This window comes from Myxine glutinosa, chromosome 10 (genome assembly GCF_964187855.1).
Source record: "Myxine glutinosa chromosome 10, kmMyxGlut1.1, whole genome shotgun sequence".
Classification (NCBI taxonomy): Eukaryota; Metazoa; Chordata; class Myxini; order Myxiniformes; family Myxinidae; genus Myxine; species Myxine glutinosa.
In genome coordinates this window covers 67,663,138-67,682,395 of record NC_136270.1, presented here as the reverse complement: position 1 = coordinate 67,682,395, position 19,258 = coordinate 67,663,138, and the positions used below count along the sequence as shown (strand labels likewise).

Genomic DNA, 19,258 nt, shown 5'->3' with positions numbered 1-19,258 from the left:
CACACATCCATGAACTACATCGGGATGCTCACTGGACACAAGATGCGTGGTTCTGGATATGCAGAGATTCTCTTTGAGGCACAACTAGTAACAAGTGGATCTCTCAAAGGTGTTCTCAGTGGAAAGGCCTACGCAAAGTCCCTCTTTTGCCTCAAAACAGTGTGTGAGGCAATGGAGAGGCTGTTGATGGAGAGATTCACTGAGGAGGAGAACATCATGATCTCTGACCCTGCTGTGCTTCTCAGAATGACCCAGTCTTGCAACCGAGAGCACCTCGATGAAGCCCTCAAAGACCCCTCAACTCTACTCCTCATCAAAAATTTGCATAAAATTTGCATAATTTTGCATAAAATTTGCAGCAGTAATTTGCATAAAAATGGTATGTGGGACATTTTTTCAGCTTGGGGCCATAGCTAGTCATTTTCTACACATTTTTTCCAATCTAGAAACACTGATTAGAAGTATATCTCCGGGGGGTGCAGGGGGACCTAGTCTTCCTACTAGACTAAAATCTCTACCTTACACGATACACTTTAATCAACCGGATCACTCTATAAATGACATTCAGATCTCTGCCATTGAATCAATCACAAATCGATCACACACCACGATTCTGAAACGTGAGTCCTTTTGGATACACAAACTTCGGACAAAAGTCCCTCATGGCATAAATTTTGATGACTAAAGCATGTTCCCACATCAACCCAATCAAATTGTTAACCGTAACCCATTCATTCATTCATTCATCATTCATTCATTCATTCATTCTACCTTTATATGTCATTTATATAAATATATAAATATATTATATGAATATGAATGGGATATGAATATATGCTTGTGTGTTTATGTATGTATATCTCTATATTTGTATATGCACGTGCACCCTAACTGTAACGCAAACGGTCACTTCCGTTGAACTTGGGGCTGGTGAGTGAACTTTGGCGTGGCTCTTCGTTCTGTATGCATTTTCTACACACATCACACATCTCACACACATATCACCATACATACTTGACTGATATACATGCCTGCTGTTTTTGTAGACTCAGAAGAAGACCTTTGTTGGTCGAAAGCTTGTCGACAATTAAAGATCGACGTCCTGAAGCTACGTCCGCGTCTTATTTAATCTAACGATTATATATACTAGGGCATGCCCGTACTATATCTATATCTAAAATTATATCCCCCCCCCTCTATTTACATGAAATGGTTTGGTCCAAAGCGAACGGCTTGCGAGTACGGTGACAATCCCCCCCCCCCCCCCCCCCCCTCTATTTACATGAAATGGTTTGGTCCAAAGCGAACGGCTTGCGGAGTTTGGTAAAGAAATCGCCATCGCGTGCACAAACGCGCAGGAAAGCGAAAGAATCGCAAATTAGTTTTAATTAGTTTTAAAACATAGTTTAACGCCAACATAGCGGCAACATAGTTTGCCAACGTGAAATAAATGAATACGCTCTCAAATGTGCCGTCCGAGGCAGAGTCTGTTCGCCACGTTCGGCATACGTGATAACTCGCTGCTCTCTGATTGGTTGAATCGTTTTTTGGACATAGCTCGGTAACTACTTGTCCGATTAATATGAAACCTTGAAAAGGCACATCCTCGGGTCCCCAGCAATATACCTGGCAAGTTTCAAGTATATCGGACCCGTGGTTGTCGAGAAACAGCGGTCACAGACATACATACATACATACATACATACATACATACATACATACATACATACATACACACAGAGATTACTGGAATTATATATATATATATATATATATATATATATATATATATATATATATATATATATATATATATATATATATATATATATATATATATATACAGTATATATATATATATATATATATATATATATATATATATATATATATATATATATATATATATATATGTATATATATATATATATATATATATATATATATATATATATATATATATATATATATATATATATATATATATATATATATATATATATATATATATATATATATATATATATATATATATACATATATATATATATATACATACATACACATCGCAGCCCAATCAGAACACGTAACCATTCCCGTCGTACATATAGAAGTACAGGTGATTTAATTACAGCCATTACCTCTGAGGATGGAAGATAGTACTCTTCTGAAATGTCAGGATTTTAAAGAAAGAATTTTATTCTTTTCATGACTCGGCGTGCGTTTACTTTCTGTATAATATAATGTCCACACACTAGCAGATGACCCTGTTCCAACAGGCTATTGGACGGGATTTCATTTCCAATAGAGTGTGGAATATTTAGGGAGTTTAATCGGAATGTCCATTGACAGCATAATGGTTGGGTCCCATGGAAATTCCACATTATGTTAATATGTGAATTAGAGTCATCAGCCCCTTTCCTTTTCAAGACCTCAACCTCCTCTCCACAACCCCCCCCCCCCCCCACCCCCCACCCCCCATCCCAACCCCATGTGCTCTCAACCCCAAGTCATCAAGCCCCACTTCTAAGTCCTCAACCTCCCCCTTCCAACCCAAAAGCTTCAATCCCCCTCTTGCCCTCAACACTCTAAGCTCTCAAACCCACTTCCTACACTGCACCTCCCCCACCCCCCATTTTCCACACCATAACTCAACCCTTCCACCCTACATGCAACACCCCCACCTCCCCTCCCCTCCATCAAAATTTAAATGTCCAGATATGATTTGCATGTTCCCCAAGTTGCCTTTGTTTCTCTGCTCAGGTACCCCTTCGAGCGGATAGACGGCCGAGTACGTGGTAACCTACGGCAGGCGGCCATTGACCGTTTCTGCAAGCCAGATTCTGATCGCTTTGTCTTTTTACTGTGCACTCGTGCCGGAGGTCTTGGAATAAACCTCACTGCTGCTGACACCTGCATCATCTTTGACTCTGATTGGAACCCTCAGAATGACCTGCAGGTGCCTCGTTTTCTGCAAGTTATTTTCCTTCACTCCATCCCTTTAATGCATCCGTTCTGAAACATGTTCATGTCCTGTTTTTGTGCTTGTTTAGCATTTGCAAAAGTTGTGATTTGAATCGGTAATTGTTTCCAAAATATATACGTTGGAAAATGTTCGATCGATTAAATTATTGGGGAAACGTCCTGTCATGTAATCCAAAAAAATCACGTTGTGTGTATTTGTTATGTCCTTAGGAACTATGTTTATAATACATGACTTTCCAAATTATGTATGAATGCTAAATGAGGCCTTTTGCAGATGTAGTGAGTGTGTGTTTGCAGTAACACGGCTCAGCTCGCCAGGCACTTTTAACTGGCCCTATGCTAGCTCCAAATCTGTGATTCAAATCATCTTTCTTTCAAACATAATTTTCAGCATTTGGACAAAAGTGGCAATTTCAAAATGGTTATTTATAATCCATCATTGCTCCATTCCTGAATGCAAATTGGACTCACAGAAATATTGTAATGTGTGAAATATCTGTAGATGTGAGGTGTCAAATTTGTATCTCTTCCTTTACGTACAAGCTAGCAGAGGCGGTGGATGCACACACATGAATGCCTAATCTTTTACTAAAAAAAAAAAAACCTAGTATAATTTATCTTTGGCCCTGGAACCAAACAAAGTGTTTTTATAATAGTCCTCACAGCTCTGATAACTCCTCCCCCCCACTCGCCTTTATTTTGTGTTTGTGTATGTTGATATGCAACCTGTGATGTGAGAAACTGGCAGTCTATGGTGTTTGTTGCACAAACCACATCCTATTAGCTTGCTGTTGAGTTACGGAGCTGCTGCTGATGTTCTTGCAGGCTCAGGCACGCTGCCACCGCATTGGGCAAAGCAAAGCCGTGAAGGTGTATCGACTCATCACACGCAACTCATACGAGCGAGAGATGTTTGACAAGGCGAGCCTGAAGCTCGGACTTGATAAAGCAGTCCTTCAGTCGATGAGTGGCCGTGAAAGCAACATCAATGGTGGGGTGAGTTCTCCAATAATAGACCGAGTTAGTGCTCATGATGACTGAAATTTTGTGGGTTTTTTTTCTCGTAATATGTTGCAATTTGTATTGACAATGTGGTAATTGGAAGTTGAGATACCAATTGAATTGCTACAGGTTCAACAGCTCTCAAAAAAGGAGGTGGAGGATCTTCTGAGGAAAGGAGCTTATGGAGCCATAATGGAGGAGGAGGATGAAAGCTCAAAGTTCTGTGAGGAGGACATTGACCACATTTTGCTGCGCCGTACGCAGACCATTACTATTGAGGCTGAAGGAAAGGGATCCACCTTTGCGAAGGCAAGTGTGCCAATCTGCAGTCTTTTTTATGGCGTAGCCTGTAGGGCAACGCCGTCTGGAACAGTGTTTGTCTGTCCGTCCGGTGTATGTATGTCCCTCACAAACGTCCACCAATCAGAGCTGAGGATTTGGTCACATGACATGGGGACAACAGAGCCTCCACTCAGCAGTTCCAAGCCCTGCTACACCATTGGAAGGCTATATGTTTTGTTACAATAAATTGCTGTTGCTGATTAAAGTCTCGGCGTTCAATGTTTTTCTGCATTCTATGTGGAGAGAGAAAGCAGAGTTCGTCATGAGGAAAATGTTGGCGAGTAAGTGATCACTGAAATTTTCGCCTCGGTGAGCTGAGCCGAGGTGAGTGATTTCATTTAAGTGGAGGTAATGCTATTTATGCAATTCGAGAGAAAAAAAAAATTGTTTGTAATAAATTCACAGGAGTTTATTTGTCACTTACAACCAACCAAAGTTTTTCCTTGGAAAACCACATTTCAAATCTGGCCTCCAAAGCCAGTCGCCGACTGGGCATCCTCCGTCGTGCGAAGTCCTTCCTTGGCACACCTGAGCTCCTCACCACATACAAGGCTTTCATCTGCAGCTCAATGGAATACTGCTCTCCCCTTTGGGGCTGGTGCTCCTCCTCACACCTAGCTCGTCTTCACGCTGTTGACACCAAAGCATTCAGAATCATTGGAATCTCCCGCGATGAAGCTAACTCCAAGGGCCTCTCACTCACTCACCGCAGGCAGGTTGGTGGTCTTTCCGTCTTCTACCGACTCCTCTCTGACCTTGCCCCCCCCCCCCCCCCCCCAGCTCTCTCTGGGTTCTGTCCCGCAAATATTCCTACAGGTCGCACAAGATCTGCCTACAACCCTCTTATGGTTAAACTGCCAAAATCAAGACTCTCTGCTCACCTTCACTCCTTCATTCCTCTTTTCTCCCACCTCTGGAACAAACTCCCTCACTCTCTTCAATCCCACTCCACCCTCCAGGTCTTTAAAACAGCTGTTCACCACCATGTCTTATCTTCCCCCATCCAAAACCTTGATCTTTTCTACCTCTGCTAATTTCACCCCAATTCCACTTTTTTGAAATACCAACTTCTGTCCTGGAAGTCCTTGGTGTCCTTGTGTTTTATACTTCTCCCCCCCCCTTCCCACGCCTCCTCCCCCCAAGCCCTCTCCCTTCCACACCTCCCTGCTCTCAAATGTTGTGTTTGTGTGCTTCCCCTTCTCTCCCCATCTTGTCTTCCGCTCCCTCTTTTTATATATTTTGTTTGTCTGGTTGATTTGTTTGTCAAGTAAATGTTAGCTCTTTCACGAGCCTCGATTCAGTATACAAAAAAATAAAAAATAAAGAGTAATCATGAACATAGGGGTAGAGAGGCCTACAAAAGTATTCTGCCCCCCTCCAAAATGTTCACATTTTGATGCCACCTGAGCTTATTTCATGATGCTTTCAAATCAAACTTGATGTATAGAGTCTTCACAAACTACTCCCAAGTGATAAAGCTAAAAAAATGCAGATAAAATCTGAATAAGTTTGATTAACAGAGAAAATCAGATCATTTTCAGTTGCATAAGTATTAAAATCCTATGCCTAATTAACCTTAAATCACTTCAGTAGCAAATTATATGTTTGAAAGGTTTTTCATAAGTGTAATAGGTTTCACCTGTATGTAATCAGTGGTTTAAACAAAAAAAAAATGAAGCTCCCCCACTTATTTAAGGAGTGCCAAGGTGCGTGCAACTGACTTGGTCAACCAACAAGGGAAAAAGGAAGACCAAATAACTTTTTTTTTTGTTTGTTTTTTTGTACACAGGATCGAGGCTCGTGAAAGAGTTATCATTTATCACACAAAAACAAACAAACAGACATAAAACATATAATAAGGGGAGCGGTAGACAAGATGGGGAGAGAAGGGGAAGCACACAAACACAACATTTGGGAGCAGAGACATCGGGAGATCTGTGGGAGGGAGGAGGCGTGGGGGAGGGGCGGGGGGAGGTGGGGTGGGAGAAGTATAAAACACAAGGACACTGCAAGGACTTCCAGGAAAGAGGTTGGTATTTCAAAGTGGATCTGGGGTGAAATTAGCGGGGGTAGAAAAGATCAAGGTTTTGGATGGGGGAAGATAAGAGACGGTGGTGAACAGCTATTTTAAAGACCTGGAGGGAGGAGTGGGATTGAAGAGAGTGAGGGAGTTTGTTCCAGAGGCGGGAGAAAAGAGGAATGAAGGAGTGAAGGTGAGCAGAGAGTCTTGATTTTGGCAGTTTAACCATAAGAGGGTTGCTGGCAGATCTTGTGCGACCTGTAAGAATATTTGGGGGACAGAGCCCAGAGAGAGCTGGGGGGAGCAAGGCCGGAGAGGAGTCGGGAGAAGACAGAAAGACCACCAACCTGCCTGCGGTGAGTAAGTGAAAGGCCCTCGGCGTTGGCTTCATCGCGGGGGGTTCCAATGATTCTGAAAGCTTTGGTTTCAATAGCGTGAAGCCGAGCTAGGTCTGAGGCAGGAGCACCGGCCCATAGGGGAGAACAGTATTCCATTGAGCTGCGGATGAAAGCCTTGTATGTGGTGAGGATCTCAGGTGTGCCAAAGAAGGACTTCGCATGACGGAGGATGCCCAGTCGGCGACTGGCTTTGGAGGCCAGATTTCAAATGTGGTTTTCCGAGGAAAGATCATGGCAGATAGTGAGGCCCAAAAGCTTGAGTGGCAGAACTTCGTGGAGAGGATTTTTTCAGAAAGTAGATGGGAGGGTTGTCCAGTCTTTCTTTTCAGAGAGACATAGTAAGAGTGTGAGATTTGTCAGGATTGAAAGACATGTTTCACTTGTTTGCCAGTCTGTGATTTTGTCCAGGTCTGCAGAGAGTGAGGAGGCTGCAGACTGCCGATCTGAGAGATGAGGAATGGAGCGGCAGAGAGTGGAGTCATCAGCAAAGAGATAGAGAGGATTTTCAAAAGAGTCAGAGAGATCATTGATGAAGACCAGAAAAAGCACAGGGCCCAGAACACTGCCTTGGGGAACTCCAGCCTGAAGAGGAAGGGGAGATGAGAGAAACCCATTCAAGGCCACACGTTGACTACGACTAGTTAGGAAGTCCGCAAGCAATGCGTGGAGATTTCCATGGATACCATAGGAGGAGAGTTCGGTGAGCAGAGCGGGGTGCCAGACCGTATCGAAGGCACGTGATATGTCAAGGGAGACAGCTCTAATTTCCTATTTGGCATTGAGGACCTCCATCCATTGTTGAGACCACAGAAGCAGCATGTCCAGAGTAGAGTGACCTGGTCTGAAACCAAATTGATCATTGGAGATCAAGCCATTGGAGAAGAGGAAAGATTTGATATCCGAAGCAGTGATGGATTCCATGACTTTGCTGATATTTGGGAGAAGGCTGATTGGTCTGTAGTTGCAAGGATCTGTTTTTGCACCTTTTTAAAGTTTGTGTTGGTTGGTTGTTTGTGTAAAGCAGTGATGCTGGCTGATTTCCAAGCTGATGTCAGATGACCTTGAGCAAAAGAGAGGGTGAAGAAAACAAAGAGATGGAGTGAAAGAGAGGCAGAGCAGGACGTTAGGACCCGTGGGCTGATGCCGTCTGGTCCAGTTGTAGAATCAGAGTCGAGGTTTGACAGAAACTTCTCCACCTTGTCAGGAGAAAACGACAGAGTCCAGGAGCAACTTGGTACGACTGGGTACGGTGGGTACAGAGAGGGATGGGTTTGGGACACAAGATTGAGGCAAACACAGAGTTGAGGTATTCAGCTGTTTCACGTGCAGAGTCAGCTGTGTAGCCGTTTGAGGTAAGGGAGGGGGTGGAGGGGGAACAAACACCAGAAACAGATTTGACCAGACACCACCAGGATTTGGAAGAGGGAGACAGATTTGAGAGTTCGGTCTTGAGAGTGGAGAGATATTGTTTCCTGGCTCTCCTGAGGGTGGACACACACTTGTTTCGGGCTTTGTGAAAGGAAATGAGATTTCCTTCTGTTGGATATTCTTTCCAGGAGGCGAGGGCAAGTTGTTTCAGGGCAACTGCCTCACCACAAGATGGGATGGGAGGATGGGTATGACAACTGAAGACGAGATGAGATAAATCTGTACATGAGAGAGAGAAGTTTACTTTGGAAGAATTCCCAGGAAGAGTTTATGTCAGAGGCCTTAGAGATGGGAGACCAGTCCAGATGATTGATGGCTGCTTGAAGACTGTGCCAGTTGGCCTGAGTGAAATGCTAGACTCGTCGATGCTTAACAGGCGCTCTGAGAATGGTCAGAGAGATGTCTACTTTAACAAGCACATGATCAGATGAACCGATTGGAGCAGAAGAAGAGCAGCAGACATTTGCAGGGAAGTTTGTTATAACCAAGTCGAGAAGAGAAGATTCTCCGTTGACTGAGATCTGGGTCGGGAGATTGACAGATTGTGTCAGTCCCAATGAGTCGCAGAAGTCCTTTGCTGAGGAGCCATGGCTGGTGAGAGAGGTACCCACACCCAGCCAACTGGCATGGTGACAATTGAAATCACCACATTTGAGGAAGAGAGAGTTGGGATGAGTAGATAGAAGTTGGTCCATATTATCAGACAGCGATATGTAGATGGAGTCATCACTGTTTGGTGGACGGTACAACACACAAATGAACAAAAGGTGGGAGTGAAGGGGAAGCCGTGGGAGCGAAGGGGAACTTTCCAAATAAGTCAAACATAAAGTGGTAGAAAAGCACCGTTCAAGAGATAGTCAGGTTCATTATGTTTTTTCGTTCAAAATCATGGTAGATTAGCAAACCTATACATTTTTGGAAACGTTATTACATGGAAAATCTGAAAATCAATGTTTACATTTGCCAATTCCGATCAATTCGATTCGACCTATTCGACCAATTCAACCAATTCCATTCGACCAATCGCTTCGATCGACCATTCGACCAATTCGATTCGATTCATCGAATTCGATTCGATCGACCATTCGACCAATTCGATTTGCCAATCAATTTGACCGACCTTTGCTTGTGTGGAACGGACTGTGAAAACGATGCGGACTATATTGTCGGATACGACACACAGGACAGTGATGACGAACTCTAAATGGCATATTCTGTAATCGTGTATGTTTGATGCCATTGACTGCCTGTGTATATTTTGTCATTGACTGCCTGTGTAGATGTGAAGTTATACTGACCGCATGTGTATATATGATTTTGCTGACTGCCTGTGTATGTTTGGTGATATGAATTATTGTGACACATTTTGATGTTATTAACTGCCTGTACAAAATGATAACATGTATTTGATTATGCAACTTATCGCGAATATAAAGACAGTATTTTGCAATTCAAAACCTTTGATTCGTGTCTTACCATTCCCCATAGCACTAATTTGATACTTTCATTGGATTCCTTGTCCCTGAAAATATAGGTTTAGTATATTTTTAAAAGTTTTTAGGGTAATTAGAGGCAGAAATAGAACAAAATATGTATTTTACAGTGGCCATTTTGAAAATCCAAAATGGCCGCCATACAGGTATCTCTCCAAATGTAAACATTGATTTTTAGTTTCCTTATGCTTTCACCTTTCCAAAAATGTATAGGTTTGCTAATCTACCATGATTTTGAACGAAATATAATTTATTGACATAGTGAACCTGACTAAGAGGGTTTTAAGAAGATTTCAGAGTCACTCATTATCTCTTTGTGTACGGTGAAATCCATCATTTCTTTCATCATGTCTAAGGTATTATTGTTGCTTCTCCTGCTTCTCCTGACATGTAACCTCCTTCAACTACAAGTATTTAGTTTGATCTCTTCAATTATGAATAAAAATATTCATTTGGAAAAATTGTTTCTTTATCATATTTCATCTGAATGTGACATTATGGGTTGGGGGTGAATACGTTTGCAGGCCACCGTATATGACATTTGAAACAAAAATTAAACAAATCAATATTGAACACTTTAAATAATGCATGTACACAAATAGACCCTTTCATGTTGTGGGTTGAAAGTGGAGTCACTAGAGGGAGGGTGAGGCAGACTTTTATGTCTTGGACGGACTGCTCGAGGATTTTGTGTCCTGGGAAAGTAAAGGGGGGATAAGCTGGGAAGGTAAGGGGTGCCTCCTTCTCCCTTATCGGACTTTCAGGTGAGTCTTGTCCACCCCATGCGTCCTTTCCTGCCCCCCATTCCTCCCCACACCCATTGTTTGTCCAAGTCTCACTCTATGTTGATCTTCAACTCTGCTCTCCCCTCTCCCCACCTCCCCCTCTCTCTATTGTTCCTTTTGTCCTGCTATGTCCTTGTCCATTTAATGTACTAGCCTTGGCTCTCTATACAAAAAAGCATGTGCAAAATAAAGGCGAGTGACTAATTATTCGCCACAAACGAATGCAAGGCGAGTATGAGGTGCATGCTAGCGATCCCTCACCATCCATGACGAGCTCTGGAAAGTATATGGTAGAAGCAGTGGGAAGGGCGATATGGTTGACGGGATGGTCCCAATTTTGCCAAATACATCTTTTTAATAAACATCATCAGGAGTTCATCAGGAGATGTGACCCAACATCAGGAGTTCTTCAGGCATTTTTTTTTTTTTTTTACTCTGATTGTGAAATCTCACATGCTTTGCACAGTCAAGCAGGAGCTCCAATTGCAAGGCATGGCTGCCTCCACAGAAATAACTGAAAGTCGTGAAAGTTGCTCTCCTGCCTCTGCTTCATGCTGCATCCCTCCAATTCCCACCCCCCTGACCCCTTCCCCCGTCACCCCACAGAAACATGTGAATTGAAAAAAATAAAATAATCTTACTATAATTCACCAGATGTCCGTCCGTCTGTTCGAAGGTACCATAAAAACTGCTGAACCGATCGCAAAGATATTTTGGGTGGGTAATCCTAGGACCCCTGGGAGTAAAATAGGCTATTTAGTTTTCCCAATTTCAGCTTTGGTCTCCAGCATTCTCAGGTTTGGACTCCCGCATAACATTCACGTTCGCATAACGTTCATTGTTCTCATTGTGACGATGTTGTTTTCCCGGGCGCGCGCACAAACGGCTGCACTGATCGCTGCACAGCTGCACGGATCGAACTCGGACAACAACAATCTTACATACTTACAATCCCACGAACCTTCAACGAATCCTTGAACTTACAATCCCATGAGATATGCAGAAAGGACGACCCAAAACCAATATAAACATCATTAAACATCATTCGTATATAAACATCATCAAAAGTAAATAATGACCTTGGCCAAAGTTCAAACGACATTTAAACTCAACATGAGAGAATTCCACATCGCTATTTGGGCGGTGAATACGCTAACAGATCGCTGTCTCCATCGATCTTGCCAAGGCCGTAACACCTATCGGCTCAAAATCCTGTTAACTTGTGATTTGGAAGTTTTTACAATGAAGGAAACATTAACAATGTTGTTAAAAGTTTATTTTGTGATTAATTGGAGTTTTGTTGTTTGGAATGAAAAAAGACATATCGAGTTCAAGTGAATGACGACATGCCGTGATGGTTTCTACTTTCTGAACGTGAACTTCGCGGATCGCCATATGCAGATTCGCCACGGTCCCACGATCGATGTTTCTATACGTGAACGTACCCGTTTGTTTGCGAACGGGTACGTTTTTCATGGAAGTCCTTCACGAACTTGCTCTCCGTGTCTGACGTGCGACTGAAGGTGCTACAGGAATGTGGAATTTATTGGTTTCATGCTTTAGCATTCGCCGTATCTGCATTGCCTGTTTGCTTCTGGCCTCCCACCCGTGCGTAGCATCCACACACACGGCACGTGCACGGCACACACATGTAACATCCATACACGTGATTGTGTGGATGTGTGGAATGTGGGACATTTGGTGAATTATAGTAAGATACTGTTTAGATTTTGATGATTTGCGTGTGATATGAGTTATCGGATGTTTATATGAATCGTTTAAAATAAAAAAAGCCTTCAATTTCTGATATTTTACCTTTTCATTTGGGCCACCCAATTGAAGCCCCGCCCATAGGGCGGATACTGTTGCTAGTAATCTTTAATTCTCATGGTCATTGTGTCATGGTCATATCCCTGTGCATCGTAAGAGGCGACTAAGGGTTGGCGTCAGGAAGGGCATCCGGCCATAAAAACATTGCCTCAAACAGGGAACCATGATTGTCATGGGGCCCGCAAGGCTAACCCCCCGTTCTCGCAGGGAAAATGGCCTTAAAACGATCATTCATTCATTATGTGACTCTCAGTGGCATTCTCTCATCTCCTTTCCCTGATGAGGCTCTCCCTGTTGAGGCCCCAAGGCAGTGTTCTGGACCCAGTCCTATACCTAATCTTCATCAACGATTTTTTCAATTCTCTGGAGAATCCTCTATCTATTTGCTGATGTGACCACCCGATGCCATGACATCCCTCATCCTTCAGATAGACAGGCAGCTCTTCCCACTTTTCAGACCTTGACAAAATCACAATCTGGTCAAACACTTTGTATATGTCTTTTAATCCTGACAAATCTCACACCCTCACTATCTATCTCAGAAAGGACCATCTGGCAAACCCCCCCCCCCCCCCCCCATTCCATTTACTTTTTTAACAATCCTCTTGAAGAAGTTCACTCACTCATACGTTTGTGTTTCGTCGTCAGACACGACCTCCTTTGGGGAAAGCAGATATCGGAGTTGGCTTCTCAGGCCAGCTGCTGACTGGGCATCCTCAAGCCAAGTCTTTGACATATCCAAATCTCCAACTTTTAAGGCCTTCATCTATAGCTCAATGGAGTACTACTGTTTCTCCCCCTTTGGGTTAGCACCCTTGACTCGCACCTTACACATCTTGATGCGATGGAGATCAAGGCCCCGCAATGAAGCCATAACTATGGGCCGGTTACATCACAGACAGGTTTATGTCTTCTATCTTCTACCGCCCTCTTTCTGGTCTTGCACTCTCTCCGCTTTTCTGTGCTCTGCAACCCCATCTGCCCCCCCCCCCCCCCTTTCAACTCCATCCACTTTCTTTATGTTTCTGTTGGGCACATATGGTCACCTTTTGGTGAAATCCCTCAAAATTCAGGTTCACTATTCACCTTCACTCATTTGTCCCTCTTTTGTCTCACCCATGGAACCAACTTCATCAGTCTGTGCAATCTCATTCTTCCCTTGTGGAGCTTCAAGATAACTGCCCCCCTCCTCCTCAGTTCTCACCCCTCAACCCTATCGATATTCATGTTGTTTTCCACCCAAAATAACCCTACCCCATGCTCACAAATAGACCATTTCAAATCGACCTTCCATTCCAGTTTATTGTCCACCCATCCCTCATCTCCTCCCCCACCCCCACTCCCCTTGTCCTTCCACCCACCTTTGCGATATATTGCCCCATCATCCCCGTCTTTCCTGACCTCTTCTTTCAGCCCGCTACGTGCTGTTTGAGTTTGCATCCGCCTTGTTTACCACCTTGATCCCCTCTCCCCTCTTCCTTTCGTCTCATTCTTTCCATTGCCCATTCTTCCTCAAAGTGTTGCTTTTCCCCACTCTTGTTGTATCCCTGCTTTCCACTGTGTTCTATTCCGTGTTCCAGCCCTTCCACAATGCCTCAATTTTGTATCCAACACAAATCTCCTTGCTTTTCATTTTCGAAATTTGCGCATTCATTCTATTTCACTCGTTGTGTCAATAGGCATTGCTATTGTTAAATACATTTTTAATCCAATGTTGGAAGGCCAGTTCCCATTTAAGCACTCGCCTTGTGATACTGAAGCTCCCAAGTTCAAGTTCCCTACCTTGTTGATTTGTCCATTATCTCATTTCTCTTGTATATGTATATTCGAGCTCCTCCACAGATGAGCCATTATCACTCTACGAATCAATTAAAATGAACTTCCTTTTTTCCAGGCCAGTTTTGTTGCCTCGGGGAATCGTGACGATATCGCACTGGATGATCCGAACTTCTGGCAGAAATGGGCACAGAAGGCCGAAATAGACCTGGATGCTTACACCCGCAGGGTAAGAGCCGAAAGATGTCCTTTGAGACAAAAAAGAGATGTCGGCGATGAATGTTGTCGATTTAACCGTGAGTAACTGAAGACTCCTTCCTTCCTTGAGAAATGGATTGTGGTAAATCGATTTAACCTCTGTGCATCAGAACACGCTGGTCATTGACACCCCACGTGTGCGCAAGCAAACCCGCCACTACGACGCCGTTAAGGGAGAAGACTTGGAATTCTCAGAAGGAGACAGCGACGACGATCGGACTTTCCGCCTTCGTCGTCCGCACGATCGTTTCCATGGCTACGGCCGCACGGAGTGCTTCCGGGTGGAGAAGAACCTGCTTGTTTATGGGTGATTGCATCTCTACCACAGTTAATGTTCTGGTCGTATTGTGTTGTAGTATCCATACCATATTCTTTACCTTGTATTGCTTCTCCTCCTCCAGCTGGGGCCGTTGGAAAGACATCCTCCTGCATGGAAGGTTTAAGCGGCGCTTAGCAGAGCGTGATGTGGAGGCCATTTGCCGTACACTGCTTGTCTACTGCTTGCAGCACTATCGTGGGGATGAGAAGATAAAGGGCTTCATCTGGGACCTGATAACACCCACGGTGGATGGCCGCACACGCACCTTGCAAAATCACTCTGGTAAGTTAGCACTACTATTGCTGGAATATTACTCTCCAATCCGATTAGGTACACTTGGAAAAGGTTTCTGTTGCAAATATAAAAATAAAATAGATATGTTGGTACGAAGTTGCTGTTGTGAGTGAAGAGGTTTTGTTTGTAGTAAAGCGTGTGTATGATCTGCTGAAGCTGTAAAAAAAATGATCCTTCCCCTATAAGTGTTCCTATTGGTCCTGCTTATGTAGGGATGGGTGTTGATAATAATCTTATTGCTTGCTGATCTTGCTGCCATCGCATCGCTGCCATCACATCGCAATAATCTTGCTGCCATCGCATCCCATCTTTTAACACAGCATGCATTCGTATTCCTGAAGTGCTCAACAAATTGTCAATTTTTATTTTAAATTTTTTTGGGTGCAAGGTCGTCTACTTGAAGAGTGAGGTGACAGGATAGAGGACATCACACTGACCGTGGGGCAAAGAGGAGTGGGCATGTCGATGCAAGGACCAAGGGGGGGATACATGAACAGAATTAGGAGAGAAGATGTTAGGAAATGTCAACTTGCTAGTGGATGTGGAGAGGTAGGTCAGGGTTGACGTGGATAAGAAATATCACAGGTAGGAATGGAGAACTATCGGATGGGATTGGAAACTGACAACTTGAAGCCCTGGAGGGAAAGTTTCAATTGAGCAGATTGAGGGAGTAGGTTCCGCACACAAGCAGAAGGAGAGAAGAACAGAGCAGTAAGCCTAAATTTTACGAGTTTCACAAGGTGTTCCTGGAAGACCACGAGCAACCTGGAGTGACTTGGGAGAGATTGAAGTATGAAAGAGCAAAGGGAATGTGACCCAGAACCTAAAGTGGTAAAAACCAGGCCCCACCAACCTACTTGTGATGGGAGGGAGAGAATGAGAACAGCAACAGCTCCTGTGCATGAGGGAAACTCTTCTATATCTGTATGGAAATCCGTACATATTCTCATAATAAGGGTTTGTTGGAAATTTGATGACAAACACTCAAATGGTTAAAAAGGTTATGGCCTGGACAGACGATATCCCATCATAATTTTGAAACTACTTAATCAAATTTAATGATGTTGGGTTGGGCTTGTTGAAAATTATAGGGCTTGTTTGAGTACAGTTAGCAAGGTGTGTTACTCATGAGCAGTAGCAATAAATGAATGGTGGGAAATGAGTGGTGGGGTCAATATTTGAAATGGTATTTCTTTGCTGGTAATTGACTTGTATGCTGCCCAGGTTGGAATATGTACTCTATTATCTGGATCCTTGCTCATTCCTTCAGGTGAAGTTGCTGTTTCATCATGGTCATTGCTGCATTCAATTTCCACCAAAAGTGATACCATAGGGTCACCTCTGTTTGTATCCTGACTTCCTTCTATCTGAGATATCACCAATGAATTTGTGAATTGAGATAAAAATTGAGACACCAATTGAGATAAAAACAATTTTAGCTCTTTCACGAGCCTCGATCTTGTATAAGGGGTGTTGCAAAATAAATGATACTTTTTTCCACAAAGATGAAATGAAGTATCAATGGGATGAAAATCCAACCAAAGGCTTTATTTCATTCAAAAATTAAAAACTTACGTTTAATACGCGTCAATATGTCCACCATTAGCTTCAGAAACCATTTGAAGTCGACTTTTAAAAGATTTCAGCAAAGACACGAACATTAGTCGCAAATCTGACGGAGACAACACGCAGGCAACGTGCGCGACGCGTCATGATGACGCACGCGGAATTTTAATTCAAAAATCGTGGACATGTGGTCAATACAATTTGAGGGGAAAAAGTATCATTTATTTTGCAACACCCGAGACAAAAAAATTAAAAAACAAGTACAGATACATACATTCAAAGTACACCGCCCCATGCCAAATAATTAAATATCCTACAGCGCGGCATTGCCAGGGTGCCTCCTGCACCCGGCAATACCACAGTGCAGCTCATAGAGACTGCATTGGGAGGGAGAGGTGTACAATAATTGATTGATTAATTGTATAATTTAATATCAATAACAGATTATCACAAAATATTTTCTTAATTGGCTAATAGCATAACAAAACCACTAGTGCTTCATCCGAAGATGTAACTTTTAGAAATTTAATTAAATAACACATTAATAAAAAATAAAAAAATTAATTGATTAATCAATAAATAATTAATCAATTAATCAATAAATAATTAATCGATTAAATGATTAATCAAATCAAAAATATCCTTGATAGCCACATCACTTGGTCACTGTCATGTCCAAATATTAGCTTCCCAGCTCAAAAGGTGCCTGAGATATTGGCCAAATGAGAAAGATAATAAATCAATGATTAATAATGAAAAAAAATAAATAATAATCATTAAAAAATTAAATTATTAATCAATTCAGTCACAGAACACATAAACCACCACCATTTCATCAGAATCTGTAACTGATTTTTTTTTTTTTTTTTTAGTAATTAATCGAATAATTAAATAATTAATCGATTAATTGATTAATTGATTGATCAATAAATCAAAAATATCCTTGATAGCCACGTCACTTGGTCACTCATGTCCAAATATTAGCTTCCGAGCTCAAAAGATGCCTGAGCTATTGGCCAAATGAGAAAGAAATTAAATAAATAATTAATAATGAAAATAAATAAATAATAATCATTAAAAAATTAAATTATTAATCAATTCGGTCATAGAACACATAAACCACCACCATTTCATCAGAATCTGAAACTAAAAAAAATAAAATTCTCATTAATCGAATAATTAAATAATTAATCGATTAATTGATTAATTAATAAATCAAAAATAGCCTTTGCAGCCAAATCACCTGGTCATTGGCATGTCAAAATATCAGCTTTCGAACTCAAAAGGTGCCTGAGTTAATGGTCAGAAGAGAAAGTAAATTTGATTAATTAAATAAGTACTTAATTAATCGCTAATAATTATTAAATAACTCCTCAATTAATCGATTATTCAAAAAACAAAAAATACTGTTTTTGACAAAGGACTTGCTCACTACTGTGCCGAAATTTCAGCTTCCTAGCTCAAAGGATGGCTGAGATATCGTCCGGACAAACAAACAAGAAAGAAAACAAACAAGAAAACAAACAAACAAACAACCAGAGTAAAAATTGAGTACTCCCTTTCAGCGTGCGTCACTGCCGAGTCCCCGTCGGTGCCCAGCAATGACGATTTGCAATGCCTGGAGATGGCATAGGAAAGGAGCGGTGCACAACAAGAAAACAAACAAACAGAGTGAAAACTGAGTACTCCCTTTCAGCATGCGTCACTGCCGAGCCCCCTTCGGTGCCCAGCAATGACGATTTGCAATGCCTGGAGATGGCATAGGAAAGGTGCAGTGTACAAAAACAAGAAAGAAAACAAGTACAGATACATTCAAAGTACACCGCCCCCATGCCAAATAATTAAATATCCTACAGCGCGGCATTGCCGGGGCGCCTCCGGCGCCCGGCAATACCGCAGTGCAGCTCATTGAGGCTGCATTGGGAGTGAGAGGTGTACACTAATTGATTGATTCATTGTATAATTAAAATCAATAAAAGATTATCACAAAATATTTTCTTAATCAATTGGCTAATAGCATAACTAAACCACGAGTGCTTCATCCGAAGATGTATCTTTTAGAAATTTAATTAAATATGTCATTAATATAAATTAAATAATTAATTGATTAATCAATAAATAATTAATCGATTAATCAATAAATAATTAATTGATTAAATGATTAATCAATAAATCGAAAATATCTTTGATAGCCACATCACTTGGTCACTGTCATGTCCAAATATTAGCTTCCCAGCTCAAAAGGTGTCTGAGATATTGGCCAAATGAGAAAGGAAATAAATAAATGATTAATAATGAAAAAAAAAAAGTAATTATCATTAAAAAATTAAATTATTAATCAATTTGGTCACAGAACACATAAACCACCACCATTTCATCAGAATCTGTAACTGATTTTTTTTTTTTTTTTAGTAATTAATTGAATAATTAAATAATTAATCGATTAATTGATTAATCAATAAATCAAAAATATCCTTGATAGCCACATCACTTGGTCACTCTTGTCCAAATATTAGCTTCCGAGCTCAAAAGGTGCCTGAGATATTGGCTAAATGAGAAAGAAAATAAATAAATGATTAATAATGAAAATAAATAAATAATAATCATGAAAAAATTAAATTATTAATCAATTCGGTCACAAAACACATAAACCACCACCATTTCATCAGAATCTGCAACTGATTATTATTTTTATTTTTTTTAGTAATTAATCGAATAATTAAAGAATTAATCGATTAATTGATTAATCAATAAATCAAAAA

At 41.6% G+C, this 19,258-nt stretch overlaps 1 protein-coding gene across 9 annotated transcripts in view; it reads left to right on the top strand.

Moving 5' to 3' along the window:
• The window catches only part of LOC137434125 (chromodomain-helicase-DNA-binding protein 9), a 353,801-nt gene that overhangs the window by 266,029 nt on the left and 68,514 nt on the right, over nt 1-19,258 (top strand). For all 9 annotated transcript variants that reach the window (XM_068126815.2, XM_078785749.1, XM_068126819.2 and 6 more), the window contains 6 exons: nt 2,764-2,959; nt 3,811-3,981; nt 4,117-4,296; nt 14,178-14,288; nt 14,428-14,624; nt 14,719-14,918. In XM_068126815.2, coding sequence (XP_067982916.2) covers nt 2,764-2,959; nt 3,811-3,981; nt 4,117-4,296; nt 14,178-14,288; nt 14,428-14,624; nt 14,719-14,918 — 1,055 coding nt within the window. The remainder of the gene's footprint in view (nt 1-2,763; nt 2,960-3,810; nt 3,982-4,116; nt 4,297-14,177; nt 14,289-14,427; nt 14,625-14,718; nt 14,919-19,258) is intronic.